We start from the raw sequence: 27,500 nt of genomic DNA, 5'->3' as shown, positions 1-27,500 counted from the left end.
CCCTACTAACGACAATAATGGCTCAGTCGCGGAGCCAGACTGAGTGAGTGTCCCTCCCATAGTGGAGACTGCCACCACGTCCCTCAAACAACAGCCCCTCATGAATCTGCCGACACTGAATACATTGACAAGACTCACCCCAAGCACAGAGTAGGGCATGAAAGGCCACAGACTTTGAGACTGTTTTGTTTATATTGATGATGATGGAGGAGGAGGAGGATGATGACGATGTTGCTATGGAGGTCCATTTTGGTTTCGGACTGTGTGACAAGAATGTACTCTACGCTTCCTGTCATAATGATATCCTGGCGTTAACCTGGCTCGAGAGATACAGACACTTGCAGTGTTGGTCAGGTAATTAGAGCAACACACCCAAAGACGCATCCTTGAAGTGGATGACATTCAACTGTGTGGTCACAGTCTCCCCATTTAAGCCCACAGCACACTCAACTCTGGGTAGGAGCCGGCCACGGGCCAAAAAACCCACCTCCGCTGGGATTCGAACTCGCGTCCTCCCAGCCATCAGTCCACAATGCTATAACCCAACATGCTTTGTAAGGCCTAGAGTGCATGCATATATATTTGTGTATCTATCAGAGTGAATCTCTTCTTTAGAATTTTGCCAGAGGATAACACTCTCATTGCCGTGGGTTCTTTTACAGTGTGCCAAGTGCATGCTGAGCATGGGACCTCTGTCCATCATCTCATCCAAATGACAGATTTTGATCATTTTTAATGTTACCGATCTTACTTTAAGGGTGACAACTCATGATTTCCAGATAACTCAGACACTTATCTCGCAAGTTCTTTCCTTTGACCACTGTTCATTCATTCAATAGTAGTTTTAGATGGTTTTGTACTGACTGACCGTCACTCCACAGAACCACATGGTTTTCAACATGGCGGCACTCAGGCGAAACCGATTCGTGTGAAACATAAATGTGGCTCAAGTCAACCAACCTCTTTTTTTTTTTATGCATAAATAATATTATTAGCACATCAAAGAGTGCAGGAGTGTGACTGAAGCAGTGTAGGAGGATTCAGAGCATGAAGAAGTGGATTACCTGTGTTCAAAATTTTTTTTGTTTTCCTGCCAATGTGTATCATATTGGATTACCTATATCATCATCAAAACCATGTGGTTCCTTCACTTAAGGTAAGTATTTGTGATAAATTCTCATTGTTATATCTGTCCATTGGTAAGTGTTTCATGTTTGTAGGGTGAGTGCTTGATTTTTTTGTGATTTTTTAAAAATTGCCTAAAATAGTGCGATTTGAGGGGGAAACTGGGTCATTTTCACTGAGACCTTCCTCCTTAGGTAACAGACATACCATATACCAATGGAACTGTATACCATGCTTCCTAAATATATCTTTTTTAAAAGAAGAAAAACAAGAGAGGCTAGGCCTTCAAGACTCACTTGTGATACACTTAAAAAAATCAACAAAAAAAATCCAAGCTTTTTATGTTTTGAGTATAATTTCAAAATGTAATGTTTAAGATGAGAAAGATCAGTTTAAAGTAAATAAAGTCCCCTAGCATTAATTACAGAGTAATTTCCCTTTTTTACTATCTGCACCAAAACGTTTGCAAAATAAATAAAACTTCCATGCTTAGCAAAAGAAGTTCCTGTTTGAACAAAAAATGATAATAATGACTGCTCTTGTTGTTGGGTCAGAATATCAGATCAAAGTGCCAAGTTTAGAGAATACAAAAAATATAAATATAACAGTAAATGCAGCTTGCATATAATTAGGCTTCATTTTTTATTTTTTTGCGCCCATCCCAGAGGTGCAATATTGTTTTAAACAAGATGACTGGAAAGAACTGAATTTTTCCTATTTTTATGCCTAATCTGGTGTCAACTGACAAAGTATTTGCAGAGAAAATGTCAATGTTAAAGTTTACCATGGACACACAGACACACACAACCGAACACCGGTTTAAAACATAGACTCACTTTGTTTACACAAGTGAGTCAAAAAACGATGGTTTACTCACCAGGCAGATCTTCCAAGGGGGTAGTCAGCAGCTTCTCAAAGGACACTGACGGCAACTTTGTCGGCTTGGTGCTCTGAATGAATGTGAAAACATTAACAGAGAAATAAATGTGGAGTGATGGCCTAGAGGTAATGCATCCGCCTAGGAAGCGAGAGAATCTGAGCGCGCTGGTTCGAAACACGGCTCAGCTGCCGATATTTTCTCCCCCTCCACTACTCTAGACCTTGAGTGATGGTCTGGACGCTAGTCATTCGGATGAGATGATAAACCGAGGTCCCGTGTGCAGCATGCACTTAGGGCACGTAAAAGAACCCACAGCAACAAAAGGGTTGTTCCTGGTAAAATTCTGTAGAAAAATCCACTTCGATAGGAACCCCCCCCCGACCCCCCCCCCCCCCAACCCCCCCCCAAAAAAAACCAACAAACACTTGCACGCATGAAAAAATACAAAAAAAATGGGTGGCGCTGTAGTGTAGCGACGCGCTCTCCCTGGGGAGAGCAGCCCGAATTTCACACAGAGAAATCTGTTGTGATAAAAAGAAATAGAAATACAAAATACAAACAAATATTATTATCATCGAAACTTTTAGGGCACCAATCTTTGATCACAGTCCAAACTGTAAACCCCTTTACAAACACAGAGTCATTTGTACAACAGGACCCCCACCTGGGTATAGGTGACTGACAGCTCCCTGTAAGTGCTCATCATTCGTTTCCTGTGTCATACAGTGATGCAGACGCACAGACACATGTATACCTGAGTCGTTTTTACAGCAAATTTTGCCAGCAACAATTCTCTAACTGTCAAGGGTTCTTTTACATGCGCTAAGTGCATGCTGCACTCGGGACACTCTGTTCATCGTCTCATCCGAATGACTGGCGTCCAGACCACCACTCAAGATCGTGTGGAGGGGGAGAAAAATTCTGGTGAGTGTGGGATTCAGTCTTGTACCCTGACATTCTCTCGCTTCCTAGATGGATGCGTTCGTACTTGGCCACCACTCCACAGTACGATTTTTTTTTATGAATATACAGAAAACACACAGAGATTCATTTAACAGAAAAAAACACATGATTTTAGCCTTGAATGCACCAGTTTGATATGGTACAGTAAATGACAAACAAATTGATAAGAAAACAGAATAGATATGTTAAAAAAACAAACAACCAAACAACTGATTAAACTGTAATTTTATCTTAAAGACCACAGTACTGAATAAATGGGGCAGAAAAAAAAAAATCTTGTCCACTCACCATGTTCACGGGTTCTGGATCAACAATCTCAGACCCCTGGGGAAAGGAACAAAAAAAAAATCAGGTCATTTAATCTAACACTTTGAGCTGCCAATTTCTGGCAGAGAGAGGACATGGGCTCTCAAGGCAATGGCAGAAACAGCAGAAAAGAGCTCCAGCTGGATCTGGTCGAGGAGGAATGAAAGTAAACTTCATAAGGATTAAAACTTCCCTGACTGAGTACAAGCAAGCATTTGCAAAAGACTGCGAGTAGGTAAATCAAAAGTATCGAATAAGAAATATACTTATGTTAGCTTTGAAGAGAGATATGGGTGGAATTTAATAATAATAATAATAATAATGGATACTTATATAGCACACTATCCAGAAATCTGCTCTAGGTGCTTTACAAAAATGCTTTTGTTAACATAAAACATTATGTCTATGTTACATACACACACCAAAATGTGACTACACACACACACACACACACACGCACACACACACACACACACTCACACACACACACACACACACGCTGCATACATTTTAACATACATGTGTATCTAACAGCTACCCAAACACATACGCACACATAGGCAGGCACAAACTTACATAAACACACGCACACACGATACACATTCATATACATGCATGTAGTTATGTACACATGCATATGTATACACACATTGTCAAGCACACCTAACGCAAAGGAAGTGGAGACCTGCCACAACTGAACTTATTGCTGAGGGAAAAGGTGAGTTTTGAGACGAGATTGAAAAGATTCGAGGGAATCAGAATGACGGAGGTTGTCAGGGAGCTTGACGAAGAGGAAGACATCACAGAACTCACCTCCCCCTCCTGCCTCTCCCCTTCCGGCGAGGGCATCACGGGGTAGAAGCCCGGAGGGGAGCGCCGTTCCTCCACTGCCGTCGTTTCCTTGCTGCGCTGCGCCCGCTGCAGGCCTGAGATCTCTCGCTGCAGGCGTCCATTCTCCGTCTGCGTCATGTCCAGCTGCATCTGCAGCATCTCCAGGCGACCTTTCTGGTCGTCCTCCACCGCCTGCAGCTGTTCCTGTGAGTTGATGGATATGGATAATTTTACAGTGGATATGGATACTTTTACAGAGGATATGTATACTTTTACAGTGCCTATCCTTGAACAGAGATCGAATGTGAACAGTTAATTCAGGTCATTCTGAAACTGTATCCTTAAATGGCGCAGTATTTATACTGTATAAATCTTAAACTGTGTAATATCCAAATGGTATATCATCAAATTGTGCTATTCTTAAATGGCTTATTCTTATATGGCTACATTTTTCTTTTTTATTGTAATCTGTAGCATCTCCAGTCGACTCTTATGGTTCTCCTCCACCACCTGCAGCTGTTCCTGTGAACTGATCGATATGGATTGTATTGTATTACTCCTTTTGTCACAACAGATTTCTATGTGTGAAATTCGGGATGCTCTCCCCAGGCAGAGCACGTCGCTACACTAAGAGCACCACCCTTTTCTCTTTTTTTTTCTGCCTGCAATTTTATTTGTTTTCCTAACAAAGTGGATTTTTCTGCATAATATTGCCAGGGACAACCCTTTTGAAGCCGTGTGTTCTTTTACGTGCACTAAATGCATGCTGCACACATGACCTCAGTTTATCGTCTCATCCGAATGACTAGCGTCCAGACCACCACTCAAGGTTTAGTGGAGGGAGAGCAAATATTGGTGACCATGGGATTCGAACCAGTGCGCTCAGATTCTCTCGCTTTCTAGGCTGACATGTTACCACTGGGCCACCACTCCACACAGATCTATTTACAATACCTGTCCTTGGGTAGAGACCAAGCTCTTAGTGTGAACTGTCAATACAAGTTATTTTGAAACTGTTATTCTTAAATGGTGCAGTGCTCATATTGTCATCACTTAATACCTTCAATTGAATAACATCCAAATGGCATTATTCTCAAACTGTCGTATTCCTAACTGGCATTATTCTTATATGGCTACATTTTTTTCTTTTTTCTTGTCATCTGCAGCATCTCCAGAAAACTCTTATGGTTCTTGTCCACCGAACAGAGCTGTTACTGGGGACTGGACTGGATAATTTAGGAGTGCGACAGAGTTATTCTTAAACCTGCTGCGGGTTGAAGGGGGACCTGAGTAATGCCACTGAAAACGGTGCAGATAATGGGGGCAGAAAAAAAGAAAAGAAAAGAAAAGAATGATTGACAGAGTGAGTGTGGGCCCGAAACAGAAGAAAAGACGACGAAGATGAAAAGAGTTACCGACCTTGTGTGCTTGGCTCTGGACGTCCAGCTGAAGTTGTAGCTGAGCCGCTTTCTCCTCCAGTTTGGTCACCGCCCCCATTTTGTCCTGCGTCAGCTCTTCCAGTCTGTGAACACACCCGTTAGATATCTAACTCACTTGGTAGTGCCAGTTAGCTCACCGGACTTTCCTCACGGACGACCCGTTTGTGTAGGTAAGAAGTAAAATCTCTGAAGAATCAAATGTTAGAATTTATGAACTGAAAACTTCCAGACTGATCAGTAACGTGATGAGTTAGTGTATGTTTCTGTGTATTTGTTTGTGCTTTCTTATCTGTAACACTGCATGTTTTGTTGCATATCTGTTGTGCATGTGTGTGTGTGTGTGTGTGTGTGTATTTGTGAATGTGTGTGTGTGTGTGTGTATTTGTGAATGTGTGTCTGCATGTTTTACATTTATTTGCTTATTTGCTTATTCATCACAATTATTGTCTTTTTTTTTATTATCTTTATTTATTATTATTATTATACTGTTATTATTATTATTATTTTACTTTTTTTCAAAATTTGCACACACTGATGACTGTAAATGAATCAAGGGAAGCACACAGAGTTTTAACTCTCTCCATACGAACGGCGAAAGAGACGACATTAACAGCGTTTCACCCCAATTACCACCATCAAAATATTGCAAGCGGAAGGCTCTTATACTGAAGAGGTGAATGTTGACAAAGAATACCACAATTCTGACAACGGAAGCTAAAGGTTGGGTCATTGAGACACCCACTGGACATCTGAGGGGTCTGTGTAGAGGAGGAGAGAGGACTGGCCGTACTGAGTGAGTTAAACAGATTAAATTCAGAATGATATAAGACACTTCCTCTAATTCTGTTGTCTGCCTTGTGATGGAGACAAAACTGGGTCAGACGCCATTGCTGACACGCACTGTTCACGTGAACCAGTCACGGCAAAAATAACTCTCCTGCTCGCGAGCACAGCCACACTCTCTGCATTTATTGGTCACAGTGGAGAGTGGAAAGGTCGGTTAAGATATTCTTAGCTTATGATGTCATCCTGCAAAGTAGGTGCCACACCAAAATTTCAAAACTATCTACAGCCCCGACTGGGCTCCTTCATCTGAAACTGTTGTAAACAGGAAGGCCCTTCGCCCGGAGTTAGATGAGTTAATATCATGGTCATATTTGACTAAAAACAAACAAAAAATGCTTTTTTTTTTCTTTTTTTTTTTACAGTTTGAAACACACACAAAAGTGCTATCTTTTCATTTGAAACTATCACAGAAATCTGTCATCTTTTCACTGAAAACAAACACAGAAATGTCACCTTTTGACTGAAAACAAGCACAAAACTGTCATAATTTGACTGAAAACAAATAAAAATGCCTTTTCTTCTATACTTTAAAGACACACAAAACTACTATCTTCTGATTTAAAACTATCATGTCCTGTTTCAGCTCCTCCAGTCTGTGAACACACCCCTTATTTAAGTTATGCTGCTGGTCAGGAATCTGCCAAGCAGATGTGGTGTAGCATATATGGATTTGTCCGAACGCAGTGACGCCTCCTTGAGAAATTTAAATTGAAAATGTGTGTGTGTGTGTGTGTGTGTGTGGTTGAGTGTGGTTAGTTGCTTTCGGACCCGGCTGTATGTGAGTGGGCTATAACCAGCTCACTGACTTTGAATTTACTTTGAAAAATAAACTATGCAAACATCACTCATTATCAATATCATCATTATTATTCGTTAAAACCTTTTCCTGAAGGCGCTGTCACGTTCCTCAGTGTCTCGAATCAGTTTGTTGTGTCGCTGTAACAGTCGTTCGTGGTCCTCCTGTTGAGCCTCATTGTCTTGCTGCATGGCTGCCATCTTTTGACTGAAAACAAACATGAAACTGTCATCTTTTCACTGAAAACAAACATAAAACTACTATCTTTTGATAGTGCTATCTTTTGATTTGAAACTATCACAGAAATCTGTCATCTTTTCACTGAAAACAAACACAAAACTGTCATAATTTGACTGAAAACAATAAAAATGCCTTTTTTTCTATACTTTAAAGACACACAAAACTGCTATCTTCTGATTTAAAACTATCACAAAACTGTCATCTTTTCATTGAAAACAAACACAAAACTGTCATCTTTTCAATGAAAACAAATGTTAAAAAGACACTTGTCTTCTGAGTTGCTTGTTTTTGTCTGTGTGTTTTTTCCTTTCCTCCTGATTCAGTAGTGGAGTGATGGCCGAGAGGTAACGTGTCCGTCTAGGAAAAGAGAGAATCTGAGCGTACCGGTTTGAATCATGGCTCAGCCACCAATATCTTCTCCCCCTCCACTAGACCTTGAGTGGTGGTCTGGACGCTAGTCAATCAGATGAGATGATAAACTAAGGTTCTGTGTGCAGCATTCGTTTAGCGCACGTAAAAGAACCCACTGCACTCTCAGTGTAGTGACGCGCTCTCCCTGGGGAGAGCAGCCCGAATTTCACACAGAGAAATCTGTCGTGATAAAAAGAGAAATACAATGCAATGCAATACAATTAAAACATTTGCTTTTGAAGGCACTACAAGGGTTCTTTTTGTTCTTCTTCGGTGTTTGGAGTCTGCAACTCACATGTTCACTTGTATCTACGAGTGGATTTTTATGTATTTATACCACCATGTAGGCAGCTGTACTACTACTAATAATAATGATAGTATTTATATAGCGCTGAATCTTGTGCAGAGACAAATCAAAGTGCTTTCACACCAGTCATTTACATGTATGCGTAACTCTTAAAACTGAAGAAACTGAAGACAAGGAAGAGGCAGGGGAGGGAGGCTATCTTGTGAAGAGGTGGGTTTTAAGGCCAGACTTGAAAGAGCTGAGTGTGGAGACCTGATGAAGCAAAAGAGGAAGTTCATTCCAAATGCAAGGTCCAGAGACAGAGAAAGAATGGTGTCCAACACTGGAGTGTTTTGAATCTGGGTACGGGTAAACAGAGGGGATCTGAAGCCAATCGTAGAGAGCGAGATGAAGTGTAGAGTTGAAGGCAGCCACAAAGATAGGAAGGGGCAGATTTGTGAATACATTTATAACACAGAGTGCTGACCTTATACTTTATTCTGTACTCAGATTTTTGTTTCTTTAGAGGTAGTTATTCTTGGGATTTTTTTTTTCCATAACCATCTGAACACCACAGATTACAGGATCTTTAATGAATATGTGTATTTCATCTTTTGCATATGTATCAGGATGCACCATGCAGGCAGCTGTACTCTGATTTTTGTTTCTTTAGAGGTGCTTATTCTTGAGATTTTTTTTCCATAACCATCTGAACTCCAACACAGATTACAGGATCTTTAATGAATGTGTGTATTTCATCATATGTACGGGATGCACTTGAAAGAGGGGGGCGCAGGGAGGGGTGTTGGGGTGGGGGGGGGTTTCAGGCATTATATTTGTTCACCCAAATTTCCTGTTCTTTTGAATAATTTATTTATTTATTTATCTATTTTATTTTTTCACCCGCACTTTCTGCACTGTACTCACTTTACTTCTTGTAGTTTTCCTTTCAGCTGCTCCACCGCACTCTCCAGACGTTGTCTGCACACACACAGCTGATGGTGACAATGTGGTCTGAGTGGTTGTTTTTTTCTTTTTATGTGTGTGTGTGTGTGTGTGTGTGTGTGTGTGTGTGTGTGTGTGTGTGTGTGTGTGTGTGTGTGTGTGTGTGTGTGTGTGTGTGTGTGTGTGTGTGTCACTCTCCAGACGTTGTCTGCACACACACAGCTGATGGTAACAATGTGGTCTGAACGTTTTTTGTTTGTTTTTGTGTGTGTGTGTGTGTGTGTGTGTGTGTGTGTGTGTGTGTGTGTGTGTGTGTGTGTGTGTGTGTGTGTGTGTGTGTGTGTGTGTGTGTGTGTGTGTGACTCTCCAGACGTCTGCACACACAGAGCTGATGGTGACAATGTGGTCTGCGTGTTTTTGTTGTTGTTTTTTTCTATGTGTGTGTGTGTGTGTGTGAGAGAGAGAGAGAGAGAGAGAGAGAGAGAGAGAGAGAGAGAGAGAGAGAGAGAGAGAGTGTATTTTGTTCATAGCACGCTCTGTAAAGACACACACACACGCACACGTACACAAATACCTGGACCACTTTCTCACCATCAGCTCTGTGTGCACAGACAGCATATGATTGGTGAGTGACACACACACACTCAGACACAAACACACATACATACTCACACACACATTCACACACTCACACAGACACACACACACACACACACAACACACACTCACACACACACAGACACTCACACACAGACAGAGACACTCACACACACACACACACACATACACACAGACACTCACACATACACACACACACACACATACACACACACAGACACACACACACACTCACACCCACACAAACTCACACACCCACACACACTCCAACACACACACCCACACTCACATACACACACACCCACACATACACACACACACACACAGACACTCACACACACACATACACACATACAGACACACACTCACACCCAAACACACTCACACACACACTCACACACACACACACACACACACAGACACTCACACACACACATACACACACACACACACACACACTCACACCCAAACACACTCACACACACACATACACACACACACTCCAACACACACACCCACACACACTGAACACCACAGAACAGAACCAAAGGAGAGGAAACCCATTGATATTTTTTTGGGGGTCACACCTTTCCAGTTTCTCCATCTCCGAGGCTGTGTCAGCTGGCGACTTGATCTTCTGCTTGCTGAGTACACTGTGCGCACGCACCTGAAATCACACACAATAACTTGAACTTGTTACACGTTTGAGGCCTGGGTATGGCCTCTACATCATTCTGTAAGCAAGAAAAAACAAACAAAACAAAAAAACCCAAAAAAACTACCTATGCATGAACTACCCCCGGGCAACGGCTTTGACAGGCTGGCTAAACTAGGTGAGGGTAGCCGACGGGTCTCAAACCCTCGGTGAGTTAGGGCTTGTCTACCCAAGCATGTGAAGACTGGATCTGGCGGACTCTGCGGAAGAAACCTTCATGGTTCAACGGAGAGGAAGGCGGTTGCAGCAGAGCACTGTGGAGTGCTGAGGGCAGGATGATGCACATCGGACATCCTGGTCATCCACTGCATCCGTTTCCATCTCCAGTCGTCTTGACCTCGTCTTGCCACTGGATAAAGGCGGTCTCGGACAAGAGAGTGAGGTCGACGGTGCGCAACTCGTCCTCACTATAAACAAAGTCATCGCGCAAGTCATCAGTCATCCTTCATCCCATACCATCATTTTCCCCAAGCCCTGTGGCGACAGACGAGCGATGAAGTGACAGGTGTGGGTACACTGGCAGTCATAGCCACGGGCCTGCACAGAGGCGGCTCAGGCCATAGGGTCGTTTTTCACCGACTGGAGCAGCCATCCTTCATCCCTGTGTGCAGCATGCTGGATTATACAGTGAGGGAGCCCAGTATCAGTATCAGTATCAGCAGCTCAAGGACGTGTCACTGCGTTCGGACAAATCCATATACGCTATACCACATCTGCCAAGCAGATGCCTGACCAGCAGCTTAACCCAACGCCGCGCTTAATCAGGCCTTGAGAGAGAGAAAAAAAGAAAGAAATAAATAAAATAAAATAAAATAAAATAAATAAAGTAAAAAAAAAAAGAAGAAAAAAAAGATAAATGCATAAAAAATACTGCTACTACTAATCATATTTAAAACGCACAAAATTTTGATTATGTCAACTCCAGGCGCGCGCACGCACACACACACACATATACACACAAAAAGTAAATGGCCCAGCGTGTGTCAAGTCTTTACTTGAGGGTTGAGACTGTTGGTGCCATTACGACCATGTCTGGCAAACTATTCCATGAGTTTACAACCCATTCTGTAAAGAAGCTTCTTACGTTCAGTCTGCGCTAAGTCAGTAAGTGCATGCTGTACATGGCACCTCCTCTAATCCGAATGCCTAGCGTCCAGGCCACCACACAGAGTCTAGTTAGGAGGGGAAGAAAATACCGGCGACTGTGGGATTCGAACCAGCACACTCACATTCTCTTGCTTCTAAGCAGATGCGTTACCACTTTGCATTAAGAGCTTTTCACTGGAAGAACAAAACACAAAATAGGTACAACACCTCCACCCCTTCCCCAATGTGAAGTGATGGCCTAGAGGTAACGCGTCCACCTAGGAAGCGAGAGAATCTGAGTGCACTGGTTCGAAACACACCAGCAGTCACCAGTATTTTCTTCCCCCTCCACTAGACACTGAGTGGTGGTCTGGACGCTAGTCATTCAGATGAGACGATAAACTGAGGTTTATCCACTGCAACAAAATGGTTGTCCCTGGCAAAAATTCTGTAGAAAAATCCACTTCGATAGGAAAAAGAAATGAAATTGCACGCAGAAAAAATACAAAAAAGTGGGTGGCGCTGTAGTGTAGTGACGCGCTCTCCCCGGGGAGAGCAGCCTGAACTTCACACAGAGAAATCTGTTGTGACAAAAAGAGTAATACAAATACAAAAAAAACAAAAAAAAAAAAACAACCTCCCATCACCCCCCCCCCCTCCCCCCGCACACACACACACACCTTATAGCTGTCGTACTCTGCCTGCACAGAACTGAGTTCGCTGCGGGTCACCTCGAGGTCATCGGTCAAGGCCGTGACCCTGGCCTCCAGGGATCGGATGGTGCGCTGGTTGGAGTCATTCAGGTTCCGGAGTTTCTCCTGCAGTCGCTGGTTCTCGGCGCCCAGTTCCACCATCTGCACCTGTGGGATGAGGTTTCAGTTTCGGTTTGTTTCTTACAGAGGCGTCAATGCGTTCAGACAAAAGTAAGACCTATGGACACAGATCGTTTTCTTTTCCATCGCCAAAGACGTGGAACAAGCTCCCTGATAACCTCCGTCATTCTGAATGCCTCGAATCTTTTAAATCTCGTCTCAAAACTCACCTTTTCCCTCAGCAGTAAGTTCAATTGTGGCAGGTCCACTTCCTTTGCGTTAGCTGTGCTTGACTATGTATGTATACATATGTATGTGTACATAACTACATGCATGTATATGAATGTGTATTGTGTGCGTGTGTGTTTATGTAAGTTTGTGCCTGCCTATGTGTGCGTATGTGTTAGGGTAGCTGTTAGATACACATGTATTGTTATGTACGCAGTGTGTGTGTGTGTGTGTGTGTGTGTAGTCATATTTTGGTGTGTGTATTTAACATAGATGTAATGTTTTATGTTAACAAAGCGTTTTTGTAAAGCACCTAGAGCAGATTTCTAGATAGTGTGCTATATAAGTATCCATTATTATTATCATTATTATTATTAAATCCATACACGCTAGACAGATGCCTGACAGCAGCATAACCCGATGCGCTTTTCAGACCTTGAGTGATGGGCGCAGTAGGCGAGTGGTAAAAGCGATGGATTTTCAATCTGAGATTCCCTCTGCCAATACAGAGTCCCTGGGGGGTCTGGGTTCGAATCCTGCTCTCGCCCTTTCTCCCAAGTTTGACTGGAAAATCAAAACTGAGCGTCTGTCTAGTCATTCAGACGTGATGAGAAACCGAGGTCCCCGTGTGCAGCAAGCCCTTGGCGCACTGAAAAAAGAGCCCATGGCAACGAGAGAGAGTTGTCCTCTGGCAAAATTCTGTAGAAGAAATCCACTGCGATAGGTACAACAAATTTACATCCATGCGCTCTTCTTCTTCTGCGTTCACTCATATGCACACGGGTGGGCTTTTACGTGTATGACCGTTTTTACCCCGCCATGTAGGCAGCCATACTCCGTTTTCGGGGGTGTGCATGCTGGGCATGTTCTTGTTTCCATAACCCACCGAACGCTGACATGGATTACAGGATCTTTAACGTGCGTATTTGATCTTCTGCTTGCATAATCACACAAAGGGGGTTCAGGCACTAGCAGGTCTGCACATATGTTGACCTGGGAGATCGTAAAAATCTCCACCCTTTACCCACCAGGCGCCGTCACCGTGATTCGAACCCGGGACCCTCAGATTGACAGTCCAACGCTTTAACCACTCGGCTATTGCGCCCGTCATCCATGCACTCAAGGCCTGGCAAAGCGCGTTGGGTTACGCTGCTGGTCAGGCATCTGCCTAGCAGACAAGGTGAAGCGTATATGGATTTGTCCGAACGCAGTGACGCCTCCTTGAGAAACTGATGATGCAGTTTCTCTCTGTGAGATAATAAAGTTGTACGGATCTTATCTCAACACTGCAGTATTTAACACGCTTGTTGAATTGATTACCGGTACAATATGAATTGCGAAGACAGTAGGGGACATCACTCCGCCCCCCAGTTACCTACCTTGTATTCCTCCACCTGCTGTGTGACTGCCTCTAGGTGTCCTCGCAGTTCCATGTCCAGCGACTTTTGTTCTGTCTCCTGTAATGCACACACACATACACACACACACACACACACACACACACACACAAAGAGAGGGACACACACACATACACGGGCACACACACACACACACACACACACATACACACACACACACACAAAGAGAGAGTGAGAGACACACACACACACAAAGAGAGAGAGGCACACACACACACACGCACACACAAAGAGAGAGACACACACACACACACACACACACACACACACAAAATCTTCGATATCATTATCATCATCATCATCTTAGTTTTGTGTGTGCTTTTTTTAATTCAGTGTGTGTGTGTGTGTGCGCGCGCGCGTGCGTGTGTGAGTGTGTGTCATTGTTTATTCTTTTCTTATCTCTTTCATTAAAATCTTCTCATGTGTCGCAAACATATGAAATGGTATATATATGCAGGTATTCACTGTGAGATACACAAAGAAATATTTCGCTACATATCTATATCTACATCTATATAAGAGTGGTTACCTGTTTGCGCGCATCGGCCAAGTCCTTCTTGGTCTTGACCAGCAGCTGTTTGAGTTTGTTGGCCCTCTCCTCTGCCTGGGTTCGATTCTCGTCCACAGCCTCTGTTGTGTGTGGTAGCAGTGGTGTTACAGTGAAGTGCGGAGTTATGTGAAAAGAGAGAGAGAGTAGGGGAAAGGTGGGGGGGAATAAAGAGGGAGGGAGGGAGGATTGGGGGGGGAGGGGGAGAGAGAGAGAGAGTGAGAAGAAAAGAGGGAGGGGGGGAGGGAGAGAGAGAGAGAGAGAAAGGTGTAGGGTGGGAGAGAGAGAGAGAGAGAAGAAAAGAGGGGTGGGGGGGGGGGCAAGATAGATGGGAGAGAGGCAGACAGAGAGAGAGAGACACACACACACACACACACACACACACGTAAACACACACACACAACATACACACACACGTAAACACACACACACACACACACACACGTAAACACACACACACACACGTAAACACACGCACACAACATACACACACACGTAAACACACACACACACACACACGTAAACACACACACACACACACACACACATAGACGGAGAGAGCGACAGAGACAGAGAAAGATGTAGATACAGAGTATAAAAGAAATCAGTTCTTAATCTTTCTATCTCACCAGAAGGAGAGGAAGGGAAGAGAGAGAGAGAGAGAGAGAGAGAGAGAGAGAGAGAGAGAGAGAGAGAGAGAGAGGGGGGTGGTGGGGGGACAAAGGGAGAGAAAAAGAAGAGAGAGAGAGAGAGAGAGGGAGAGAGAGACAGAAGAAAATTTCATGCAAAACAGTAAAATATCATATACTACCCTGCGACAAACACACACACACACACACACAAACATACAGGTGACACACATACATGTGACACACACATAAGTGACACACGCACAGACACAGAGACAGGTCATCCCCCCCCCCCCACACTTCCCCTCCACATCCACCCACCGACAAACACAGGTGACACCCCCCCAAACACACACACAGACACAGGTCATCCCCCCACCCCCCCACTCTCCGCCCCTCCCTCCCCCCCACCCCCCCCACATCCACCCACCGACAAACACAGGTGATACCCCCCCAAACAGACACACAGACACAAGTCATCCCCCCACCCCCCCCACTCTCCGCCCCTCCCTCCCCCCCCACCCCCCCACATCCACCCACCAACAAACGCCCCCCTCACCCCCCTCCCACACACACACAAACATATCCACACCAACACTCCTCCCCCGCATCCCCCACACATGCACTCACCACCCCCCCCCCTTCACCGCCCCCCCTCCCACACACACACTGACCAATCTGCGTCTGCATCAACTGGACCTGCTCCTCGACCCTGGTGACCTCTGCCCTCAGGTCGGCGATCTCCTCGTTCCCCCCCCCCCCCCCCCCCCGCCACCCCACACACACAGGTCATCCCCCCACACACACCCTTCCCCACATCCACACACCAACAAACACAGGTGACCCCCCCCCCCCCCAACACGTCCACCCCCCCACCCCTCCCCTGCATCCCCTCACACATGCACTCCCCCCCCCCTTCACCCCTCCACACACACACACACACCCTCCCCTCCCATCACCCCCTCCCCCCCCCACACACACACACTGACCAATCTGCGTCTGCATCAACTGGACCCGCTCCTCGACCCTGGTGACCTCTGCCCTCAGGTCGGCGATCTCCTCGTCCCGCTGGGCCAACTGGGCACTGAGGGCTTGAACTGTGCGCTCGTAGTCTGCTATCTCCAGGTCCATCATGTCGCTCTGCTTGGCGTCCTGGAGGGGGGGGGATTTGATTTATTATAATTATCATCATCATTATTATTATCATTAGTAGTAGTAGTAGTACGTTAAAACAGAACAGGCACCACTGAACACCACCGAAGTGACTCAGCAGTAGTGCAGGGTCTCCTCTGGTGTGTGGCCTCCTAGCGACCTAACATCGATGGTTCCCTGTGGACTGCCCGACACTGGAACTGCGATGGACGAACCCGGGTGTGGCCATGTATGGGGGAATCTAAATGAGCGGCGTGGGAGTAATGCCACTGAAACGGTGCAGATGATGGGGCAGCAAAAAAAAAAAAAAAAAAAAAAAAAAACAACTTATAAGAAACAAGGTGGCAAAATGGTTCACTTTTTAATTTTAATTTTATTTTATTTTACTTTTTCATTTATTAGTCTTTTTGTGGGGTCTCCATCCTCCTCTTTTTTTCTTTTCTTATTTTTTTCCTCAATAAACAATACAAAAACAAAAAACAAACAAATAAAACCAACCCCAAAACACTCTTGTAATTGTCTTCACTCACACACACACACACCATGACTGACAGCTTTCAGAATGGTTAACTCTTTCTACTCAGGTATGCGTTAACTCATTCCATGATTACTTCCCCTGTGGACGAGTATTCCCGTACCAACACACTATTCTAATTTCAATCATTCTTGTTCGGTGCAGCTGGCGTTTCTAAACTGAACCATTTACGGATTCCGGAAGCATGAAAACGAAGCTTTGTTTGAACGATTAACTCTTTCCATACGAACAGCGAAAGAGACGACGTTAACAGCGTTTCACCCCAATTACCATCATCAAAATATTGCAAGCGGAAGGCTCTTATACTGAAGACGTGAATGTTGACAAAGAATACCACAGTTCTGACGACGGAAGCTAAAGGGTGGGTAATTGAGACACCCACTGGACATCCGAGGGGTCTATGTAGAGGACAAGAGAGGACTGGCCGTACTGAGTGAGTTAAATCAACAATTCTGTCTTCTTCTTCGTTCGTGGGCTGCAACTTCCACGTTCACTCGTATGTACACGAGTGGGATTTTACATGTTTGACTGTTTTTACCCTGACATGTAGGCAGCCATACTCCATTTTCTGGAGTGTGCATGCTGGGTATGTTGTTGTTATCATCATAATCATCATTATTCTTTTATCATTATGATCATCATCATTATTCTTTTTATCATCATATCTTATTGTCTTATGCCAATTGAAAAAAAGAAAAGAAAAAGAGATCCCCCTCCCCCCCCACACCCCTCTCCAGGACCTACTCTTCAGCACTGAACTTACCCTGTCAATGTTATTATTGTTATCATCATCATCATCATCATCATCATGTATTGCTAAGTGATGTGGAGTGATGGCCTGGAGGTAACACGTCCACCCAGGAAGCGAGAGAATCTGAGCGCGCTGGTTCGAATCACGGCTCAGCCACCGATATTTTCTCCCCCTCTGCTAGACCTTGAGTGGTGGTCTGGACACTCGTCATTTGCATGTGACAATAAACCAAGGTCCCCTGTGCAGCATGCACTTAGCGCACGTAAAAGAACCTACGGCAACAAAAGGGTTGTCCCTGGCTAAATTCTGTAGAAAAATCCACTTCGATAAGAAAAAACAAATAGAACTGTACACAGGAAAAAAAAAAAAAAAAAAAAAAAAAAAAATGGGTGGCGCTGTAGTGTAGCAACACACTCTCCCTGGGGAGAGCAGCCCGAATTTCATACAGAGAAATCTGATGTGATGAAAAGAAATACAAATATAAATACAAACAGATTTCTCTGTGTGAAATTCGGGCTGCTCTCCCCAGGGAGAGCACGTTGCAACACTACAGCGCAAAACTTTTTTTTCTGTATTTTTCCTTCGTGCAGTTTTTTTTTCCCTATTGAAGTGGGATTTTCTACAGAATTTTGCCAGGAACAACCCTTTTGCTGCAGTGGGTTCTTTTACGTGCGGTAAATGCATGCTGCACACAGGACCTCGGTTTATTGTCTCATCCGAATGACTAGCGTCCAGACCACCACTCAAGGTCTAGTGGAGGGGGAGAAAATATCGGCGGCTGAGCCGTGATTTGAACCAGCGCACTCAAGATTCTCTCAATTCCTAGGTGGACGCGTTACCTCTAGGCCATCACTTTGTTGTGATATAAAAAAGAAAAAGAGAAGTACGAAATACAGATACAACTGACCCTCCCAACCTCACACCCCCCCCCCCCCCCCTCCTCCCCCTTCCCCTCTGTGGGCAGCAGTTACTTACCTGTGTGGCAGCGCTGAGTTTTGTCTGCAGCTGGGTCAGTTCTGTCTCCAGCTTTTCTCTCTGGAGCTGGTTCTCCTTTCTCTCCGCTTCCTGCTTCTGGGCGGCCTCCGTGATCTGTGTCTCCAGCTGTCACACACACACACACACACACACACACATAGATACAAATATGAATGCACCAACACACACACACACACACACACACACACACACACACATAGATACAAATATGAATGCACCAACACACACACACACAGAGCTGGTTCTCCTTTCTCTCCGCTTCCTGCTTCTGGGCGGCCTCCGTGATCTGTGTCTCCAGCTGTCACACACACACACACACACACACACACACACATAGATACAAATATGAATGCACCAACACACACACACACAGAGCTGGTTCTCTTTTCTCTCTGCTTCCTGCTTCTGGGCGGCCTCTGTGATCTGTGTCTCCAGCTGTCACACACACACACACACACACACACACACACATAGATACAAATATGAATGCACCAACACACACACACACAGAGCTGGTTCTCTTTTCTCTCTGCTTCCTGCTTCTGGGCGGCCTCTGTGATCTGTGTCTCCAGCTGTCACACACACACACACACACACATAGATACAAATATGAATGCACCAACACACACACACACACACAGCTGGTTCTCCTTTCTCTCCGCTTCCTGCTTCTGGGCGGCCTCCGTGATCTGTGTCTCCAGCTGTCACACACACACACACACACACACACACACACACACACACATAGATACAAATATGAATGCACCAACACACACACACACACACACACACACACACACACACATATACACATAGACACAAATATGAATGCACCAACACACACACACACACACACACACATAGATACACACATAGACACAAATACGAGTGCACCAACACACACACACACACACATAGATACACCACATGAATATGAGTGCACATACACACACTCACAAATACACACATAAACACACACAGATACATCACATGAATACGAATGCACACACACAGACACACACTCACAAACACACACACAGACATACCACATGAGTATGAGTGCACACACGCACACACACATATACATACACACACACACATACACACTCACATGCACAATCACACAGTAACAACAAAAAAACAAAACAAAAAAAACAAGAGAGGCAAGGCCTTCAAGACTCACTTGTGGTAAATTAAGTCCCCTAGCATTAATTACAGAGTAATTTCCCTTTTTTTACTCTCTGCACCAAAACGTTTGCAAAATAAATAAAAATTCCATGCTTAGCAAAAGAAGTTCCCGTTTGAACAAAAAATGATAATAATGACTCCTCTTGTTGTTGTGTCAGAATAAGAGGTCAAAGTGCCAAGTTTAGAGAATACAAAAAATATAAATATAACAGTAAATGCAGTTTGTATATAATTAGGCTTCTTTTTTTAATTTTTTTTGTGCCCATCCCAGAGGTGCAATATTGTTTTAAACAAGATGACTGGAAAGAACTGAATTTTTCCTATTTTTATGCCAAATTTGGTGTCAACTGACAAAGTATTTGCAGAGAAAATGTCAATGTTAAAGTTTACCACGGACACACAGACACAAGGACACACACACACACACACACACACACACAGAGACAACCGAACACCAGGTTAAAACATAGACTCACTTTGTTTACACAAGTGAGTCAAACAAACAACCAACCAACCAAACACAACAAATCACTCAACAACCTCACCTTCTGTTTCTCAACAATGAACTCCTCCATCTGTATCCTGACTGCCGTCAGCTCCGTCTCTGATCCGTGAAGCTTCGTCCTCATCTCTTCCACGCCAGCCTCCTTTGTCTGAAACCATGACAACATGAAAAGGTTTACATTGTGGAGCCTCTGTACAGTTTTTTTCGGCGTTGCAAGGTCGGCGTATGGCTGCCCGACATGGCGCGGGGTAAATAAAACAAAACGGTCAAACACCTCAAATGTTACATGTCTGTCTGAGTTCGTTCTTTAGTTTAGTGTCTTTTCACTATCAGTGATATTAGACGTTAAAAAAAAAAAAAAAATAAAAAAAAAAATTAAAAAAAGGGTGGGGGGGCATGGAGGGGAGGAAGGTGGTGGTGGTGGTGGGGGGGGGGGGGGGGGGCGCGAAGAGGAAAACAGAAAAAAAGGTAAACTAGAAAACTGTTTATGAGCACGTGCATGAAATCTGATTGAATGACACAGGAGCGCCTAACGGCAGACAGACAGGTAACAGCCTGTTGTGCAAATGACCCCGAGTTTGTAACACAACAACACAACACAATACAGTCAATAAAACAGCACAACAAAACAACACAACACAATACAAAGCAATACAACACAGGACAACATGACACAAAACAACACAACACACCACAATACAACATAATACAAGAGAGACAAGGCCTTCAAGACTCACTTGTGATAAATTAAGTCACCTAGCATTAATTACAGAGTAATTTCCCTTTTTTACTATCCGTACCAAAACGTTTGTAAAATAAATTAAAATTCCATGCTTAGCAAGAGAAGTTCCTGTTTGAACAAAAAAAAATGATAATAATGAATCCTCTTGTTGTTGTGTCAGAATAAGAGGTCAAAGTGCCAAGTTTAGAGAATACAAAAAATATAACAGTAAATGCAGTTTGCATATAATTAGTCTTCTTTTTATTATTTTTTGTGCCCATCCCAGAGGTGCAATATTGTTTTAAACAAGATGACTGGAAAGAACTGAATTTTTCCTATTTTTATGCCAAAATTGGTGTCAACTGACAAAGTATTTGCAGAGAAAATCTCAATGTTTACCACGGACACACAGACACACACAGACAACCGAACACCGGGTTAAAACATAGACTCACTTTGTTTACACAAGTGAGTCAAAAACACAACACAACATAATAAAACACAACACAACACACCACAATACAACATAATAAAACACAACACAACACAATACAACATATTAAAACACAACACAACACAACACACCACAATAAAACACAACACAACACAACATAATAAAACACAACACAACACAACATAATAAAACACAATACAACACAACATAATAAAAAAACAACACAACACAACACACCACACCACAATACAACATAATAAAACACAAGAGAACACAACACAACACAACACAACACAATAAAACACAAGAGAACACAACACAACACAACAACACAACACAATACAACATAATAAAACACAAGAGAACACAACACAACACAACACCACAACACAATACAACATAATAAAACACAACACAACAAAACAACACAATACAAAGCAATACAACACAGGACAACACAACACAACACAATACAACATAATAAAAACACAAGAGAACACAACACAACACAACACAAGACCCAATCATCACCCCCCTCCCATCCATGTCCACACCTTCAGATCCTCTTTCAAGGAGTCCAGCAGTTTCCCCAGCCGCTCGCACTCCCCTTGGGATTCCAACTCTCTACCCTTGGCCTCCGCAAGCTGCGCAGCGAGCGAGTCGACGTCCTTCTGCGACTGCGACAGCTTGGCTCTCTCCTGTTCCAGCTGATCGTAGGCACCGTCAATGTTCTGCTGAAGAACCTGCAAGGTGGCAGTCCTAGCTGCTTATTTATTCATATATTTATTCATTTATTCATATATTTATTCATTTATTCATTTAGGCACTGTCCATATACAAGGCAGCGGGTACGAGCTGTTTATTTATTCATCTATTTATTTATTTATTTATTCATTTAGGCACTGTTGGTGTTCTGCTGAAGAAACTGCGAGGCGGCGGGTATGAGCTGTTTATTTATTCATCTATTTATTTATCTATTCATTTAGGCACTGTCGATATTCTGCTGAAGAAACTGCGAGGCGGCAGTCCGAGCTGTTTATTTACTTATGTATTCATTTATTTTATTTACTTATCTATAAGTGGAGTGATGGCCTATAGGTAACGCATCTGCCTAGGAAGCAAGAGAATCTGAGCGCGCTGGTTCGAATCACAACTCAGCCGCCGATATTTTCTCCCCCTCCACTAGACCTTGAGGGGACCTTGGTTTATTGTCTCATCTGAATAACTATACGCTCAGTTTGATTTTCCGTTCAAACCAAGAAGAAAGGGCGAGAGCGTGATTTGAACTCGAACTCTCACGGACTCTGTATTGGCAGATGAACGTCTTAACCATTCTACCACCTTCCCCCCTTGCTTTAGTTCCTGGACACTGACAGTGTCTGTCTTTGGGAGTGAGCACCGTTTCGAGTTTCTGAATTGAACTGATGATTTAACATACGCAGTACACTCTCTCTTGCTGCCTTGGTCATCTCAGTCTTCCTGTACGCATGTGAAACAGGGACCCTCATGGCAGAGTTAGAAGAGAGGATACAAGCCACAGAAATAATAATAATAATAATAATGGTATTTATATAGCACTGAATCTTGTGCAGAGACAAATCAAAACGCTTTCGCACCAGTCATTCACACGCATGCATAAATCTGAAACTGGAGAAACTAAAGACAAGGAAGAGAGGCTATTTTGGGAAGAGGTGGATTTTAAGGCCAGACTTGAAAGAGCTGAGTGTGGAGACTTGACGATGTGAAAGAGGAAGTTCATTCCAATTGCAAGGTCCAGAGACAAAGAAAGAACGGCGGCCAACAGTCGAGTGTTTGAATCTGGGTATGCGTAAACAGAGTGGATCCGAAGCCGATCATAGTGAGCGAGATGGAGTGTAGAGGTGAAGGCAGCTGCAGAGATAGGAAGGGGCAGATTTGTGAATACATTTATAACATAGAGTGCTGATCTTGTACTTTATTCTGTGCGAGACAGGAAGCCAATTGAGATGTTGCAAAAGAGGAGTGATGTGCTCAGATCTTTCCTTGCTGAGGACGAGTCAGGCAGCAGAGTATGCGCTGAAGGGACTGAATGGATGAAGCAGGCAAACCAGACAAAAGAGAGTTACAGTAGTCTAGGCAAGAAATGAGATGCTTTTGAACACTTGGGAATCACAAACAGAGATCACATAACCAACAAGGAAGTGAGGAACACAATCCAGCAAGCCATCAGGCCCTATGAAGATATTCTCACCATTGAAAAAAAACAAACACGCAAATTGAGGTGGTAAGGGCACATCACAAGATCAACAGGACTTGCAAAGACGATCCTGCTGGGAGCTGTACAAGGAGGGAGAAGGACAGGCAGACAGAAAAAAGAGATGGGAAGACATCCCAGTGGACAGGTCTGAGGCTGAGCGAGGCCCTTAGGGAAGACAACATCCCAGAATAGACAGGTCTGAAGCTGAACAAGGCCCTTATGGAAGACAACACCCCAGAACGGACAGGTCTGAGGCTAAGCGAGGCCCTTAGGGAAGACAACATCCCAGAATTGACAGGTCTGAAGCTGAACAAGGCCCTTAGGGAAGACAACATCCCAGAACAGTCAGGTCTGAGGCCTGAGCGAGGCCCTTAGGGAAGACAACATCCCAGAACGGACAGGTCTGAGGCTGAGTGAGGCCCTTAGGGAAGACAACATCCCAGAATGGACAGGTCTGAAGCTGAGCGAAGCCCTTAGGGAAGACAACATCCCAGAACAGACAGGTCTGAGGCTGAGTGAGGCCCTTAGGGAAGACAACACCCCAGAATGGACAGGTCTGAGGCTAAGCGAGGCCCTTAGGGAAGACAACATCCCAGAACAGTCAGGTCTGAGGCCTGAGTGAGGCCCTTAGGGAAGACAACACCCCAGAACGGACAGGTCTGAAGCTGAGCGAGGCCCTTAGGGAAGACAACACCCCAGAACAGACAGGTCTGATTCTGAGTCAGGCCCTTAGGGAAGACGACACCCCAGAATGGACAGGTCTGAGGCTGAGTCAGGCCCTTAGGGAAGCAGAAAACAGAGGATGGAGGAAGGTGGTTGACAGGTTGTCTGTGGTGCCTTAACTCACTCAGTACGGCCAGTCCTCTCTTCTCCTCTACACAGACCCCTCGGATGTCCAGTTGGTGTCTGAATGACCCAACCTTTAGCTTCCGTCTTTAGAATTGTGGTATTCTTTGTCAACATTCACCTCTTCAGTATAAGAGCCTTCCGCTTGCAATATTTTGATGATGGTAATTGGGCTGAAACGCTGTTAACGTCGTCTCTTTCGCCGTTCGTATGGAGAGAGTTAACAGTCATCCAGACAAAGGGACAAGTGAAGTGAAAGTGAACACACTCTCTCTCTCTCACACACACACACACACACACAAATGTTATATGCACTTGTGGTAAGCAGTTCGGCTTGCATCATAGTTTGTTTCAATGTCAGCAGTTACATATCTTCTTGCCCAAGTATTTCACAGAGAGTAACTATTCTGCAGATGATTTTGGGGAAGTTATTTCTAACGAGGTTCATTTAGTAGAACTTTCAAAGGCAATAGTTCATAGCCCTATTTCTACATTCCTTTAATGTACTTCATAATCATGTTAATGGTTTTAGTTATTATCATCATTACTGAATTGTTGCTGTTAAAGCTAATTTCATGTTAGTTATGCATTTCTTAGTAGTTTTCTACCTTTTCTGTTTTATTCTTACTTCTCTTTCCCCTCTCCCTACCCCTCCCAACCCCCCCACCCCCCTTTTTTTTTAATTGTCTAATATCACTAATAGTGAAAAGACGCTAAACTAAAGAACAAACACACACACACACACACACACACATACACACACACACACCTCACACACACACACACCTCCACACACACACACACACACACACACCTCCACACACGCACACACACACACACACACCTCCACACACACACACACACACACACACCTCACACACACACCTCCACACACACACCTCCACACACACACACACACACACACACACTCCACACACACACACACACACCCACACACACACACACTAACGTTGTTGGTTTCCTGCAGGTGCTTCAGTTCTGTCACCAGCTGTTCGGATCCCACAGCAGACTGCAGCTGTTCGTCTCTGGCTTTCTTGGCGTTCTCCAGCTGTCACAGACACACAGTGAGACATACATGTACAGTATTCATCATCATTATATCATCTATACCCCGTCTCGCCAGCGCCGTTCTTCCTCTGATACTCGACTTCTCAGGATACCTCACGTCAGAAGTAAGACCTATGGACACAGATCGTTTTCTTTTCAATCGCCAAAGACGTGGAACAAGCTCCCTGATAACCTCCGTCATTCTGATTCCCTCGCATCTTTTAAATCTCGTCTCAAAACTCACCTTTTCCCTCAGCAATAAGTTCAATTGTGGCAGGTCCACTTCCTTTTCGTTAGGTGTGCTTGACTATGTGTGTATACATATGTATGTGTACATAACTACATGCATGTATATGAATGTGTATTGTGTGTGCGTGTGTTTATGTAAGTTTGTGCCTGCCTATGTGTGCGTATGTGTTTGGGTAGCTGTTAGATACACATGTATGTAAAAATATATGTATGCAGTGTGTGTGTGTGTGTGTGTGTGTGTGTGTGTGTGTGTGCGTGCGTGCGTGCGTGCGTGCGTGCATGTGTGTGTGGTCACATTTTGGTGTGTGTATGTAACATAGATATAATGTTTTATGTTAACAAAAGCGTTTTTGTAAAGCACCTAGAGCAGATTTCTGGATAGTGTGCTATATAAGTATCCATTATTATTATTATTATCATTATTGTTATTAGCACATTTCTGGACAGCGTGCTATATAAGCATCCATTATTATAATTATCATGACGGGCGCAATAGCCGAATAGTTAAAGCGTTGGGCTTTCAATCTGAGGGTCCCAGGTTTGAATCTCGGTAACCGTACCTGGTGGGTAAAGGGTGGAGATTTTTCTGACCTCCCAGGTCAACATATGTACAGACCTGCTTGTGCCTGAACCCATGTCTTGTGAATACGCAAGCAGAAGAACAAATACACACGTTAAAGATCCTGTAATCCATGTCAGCGTTCGGTGGGTTATGGAAACAAGAACATACCCAGCATGCACACCCCCAGTATGGCTGCCTACATTGCGAGTGAACGTGGGCGTTGCAGCCCATGAATGAAGAAGAAGTACTGATTATTTGTTATATTTTCCCTGTTCATGAGGGCAGGATGAAAAGAAGCCATTTGTGTCTATTCCATCTTTCCCTCAATATGCAGAGTGATGGCCTAGAGGTAACGCGTCCGCCTCAGGAAGCGAGGGAATCTGAGCGTGCTGGTTCGAATCACGGCTCAGCCGCCGATATTTTCTCCCCTTCCACTAGACCTTGAGTGGTGGTCTGGACGCTAGTCATTCAGGTGAGACGATAAACCGAGGTCCCGTGTGCAGCATGCACTTAGCACACGTAAAAGAACCCACAGCAACAAAAGGGTTGTTCTTTTGCAAAATTCTGTAGAAAAATCCACTTCGATAGGAAAAACAAATAAAACTGCATGTAGCAAAAAAAAAAAAAAAAAAAAAAAGAAAAGGGTGGCGTAGCGACGTGCTATCCCTACGGAGAGCAGCCCGATAAAAACGAGAAATACAAATACAAACATGTACAATAAGAAAAGGTTTCTTCGTTCATTCGCTCACCTTGACCTTGGTCTCCTGCAGCTCCTTCTTGGACTTCAGGGCCAGCTGTTTCAGCTTGCTGATCAGTTCCTCTTTCTCCCCGAGAGTCTTCTTCAGTGCCGCCACTTCGCTGGACGCTTCCTGTTGAGAATGAAACACACACACACACACACACACACACACATGTGCACACACACAAACACACACACAGAAAAGAAGAATTAATGTATGATGTCGTTTCGGTTAATTTGTTCCTCTTTCTCCCCGAGAGTCTTCTTCAGTGCCGCCACTTCGCTGGACGCTTCCTGTTGAGAATGAAACACACACACACACACACACACGCATGCACACACACACACACATACACACAAACACACAGAAAAGAAGA

The 27,500-nt window shown here is 44.1% G+C and overlaps 1 protein-coding gene across 1 annotated transcript in view; it reads right to left on the bottom strand.

Annotated features, from left to right (window-relative positions):
* Positions 1-27,500, bottom strand: part of LOC143275463 (uncharacterized) — an 81,242-nt gene that overhangs the window by 10,674 nt on the left and 43,068 nt on the right. The window contains exons 12-27 of the mRNA XM_076579604.1: positions 27,134-27,253; positions 25,476-25,574; positions 21,978-22,166; positions 20,289-20,396; positions 18,535-18,660; positions 16,111-16,273; positions 14,475-14,575; positions 13,907-13,984; positions 12,168-12,347; positions 10,274-10,353; positions 9,051-9,104; positions 7,271-7,393; positions 5,525-5,627; positions 4,088-4,309; positions 3,257-3,292; positions 2,003-2,075 (exon numbers count right to left, since the gene is read on the bottom strand). Coding sequence (XP_076435719.1) covers positions 2,003-2,075; positions 3,257-3,292; positions 4,088-4,309; positions 5,525-5,627; positions 7,271-7,393; positions 9,051-9,104; positions 10,274-10,353; positions 12,168-12,347; positions 13,907-13,984; positions 14,475-14,575; positions 16,111-16,273; positions 18,535-18,660; positions 20,289-20,396; positions 21,978-22,166; positions 25,476-25,574; positions 27,134-27,253 — 1,855 coding nt within the window. The remainder of the gene's footprint in view (positions 1-2,002; positions 2,076-3,256; positions 3,293-4,087; positions 4,310-5,524; positions 5,628-7,270; positions 7,394-9,050; positions 9,105-10,273; positions 10,354-12,167; positions 12,348-13,906; positions 13,985-14,474; positions 14,576-16,110; positions 16,274-18,534; positions 18,661-20,288; positions 20,397-21,977; positions 22,167-25,475; positions 25,575-27,133; positions 27,254-27,500) is intronic.

This window comes from Babylonia areolata, chromosome 30, assembly GCF_041734735.1.
Source record: "Babylonia areolata isolate BAREFJ2019XMU chromosome 30, ASM4173473v1, whole genome shotgun sequence".
In the NCBI taxonomy this organism is placed as follows: domain Eukaryota; kingdom Metazoa; phylum Mollusca; class Gastropoda; order Neogastropoda; family Buccinidae; genus Babylonia; species Babylonia areolata.
The sequence above is the reverse complement of the archived record's forward strand: the minus strand, read 5'-3'. Positions and strand labels throughout refer to the sequence as shown.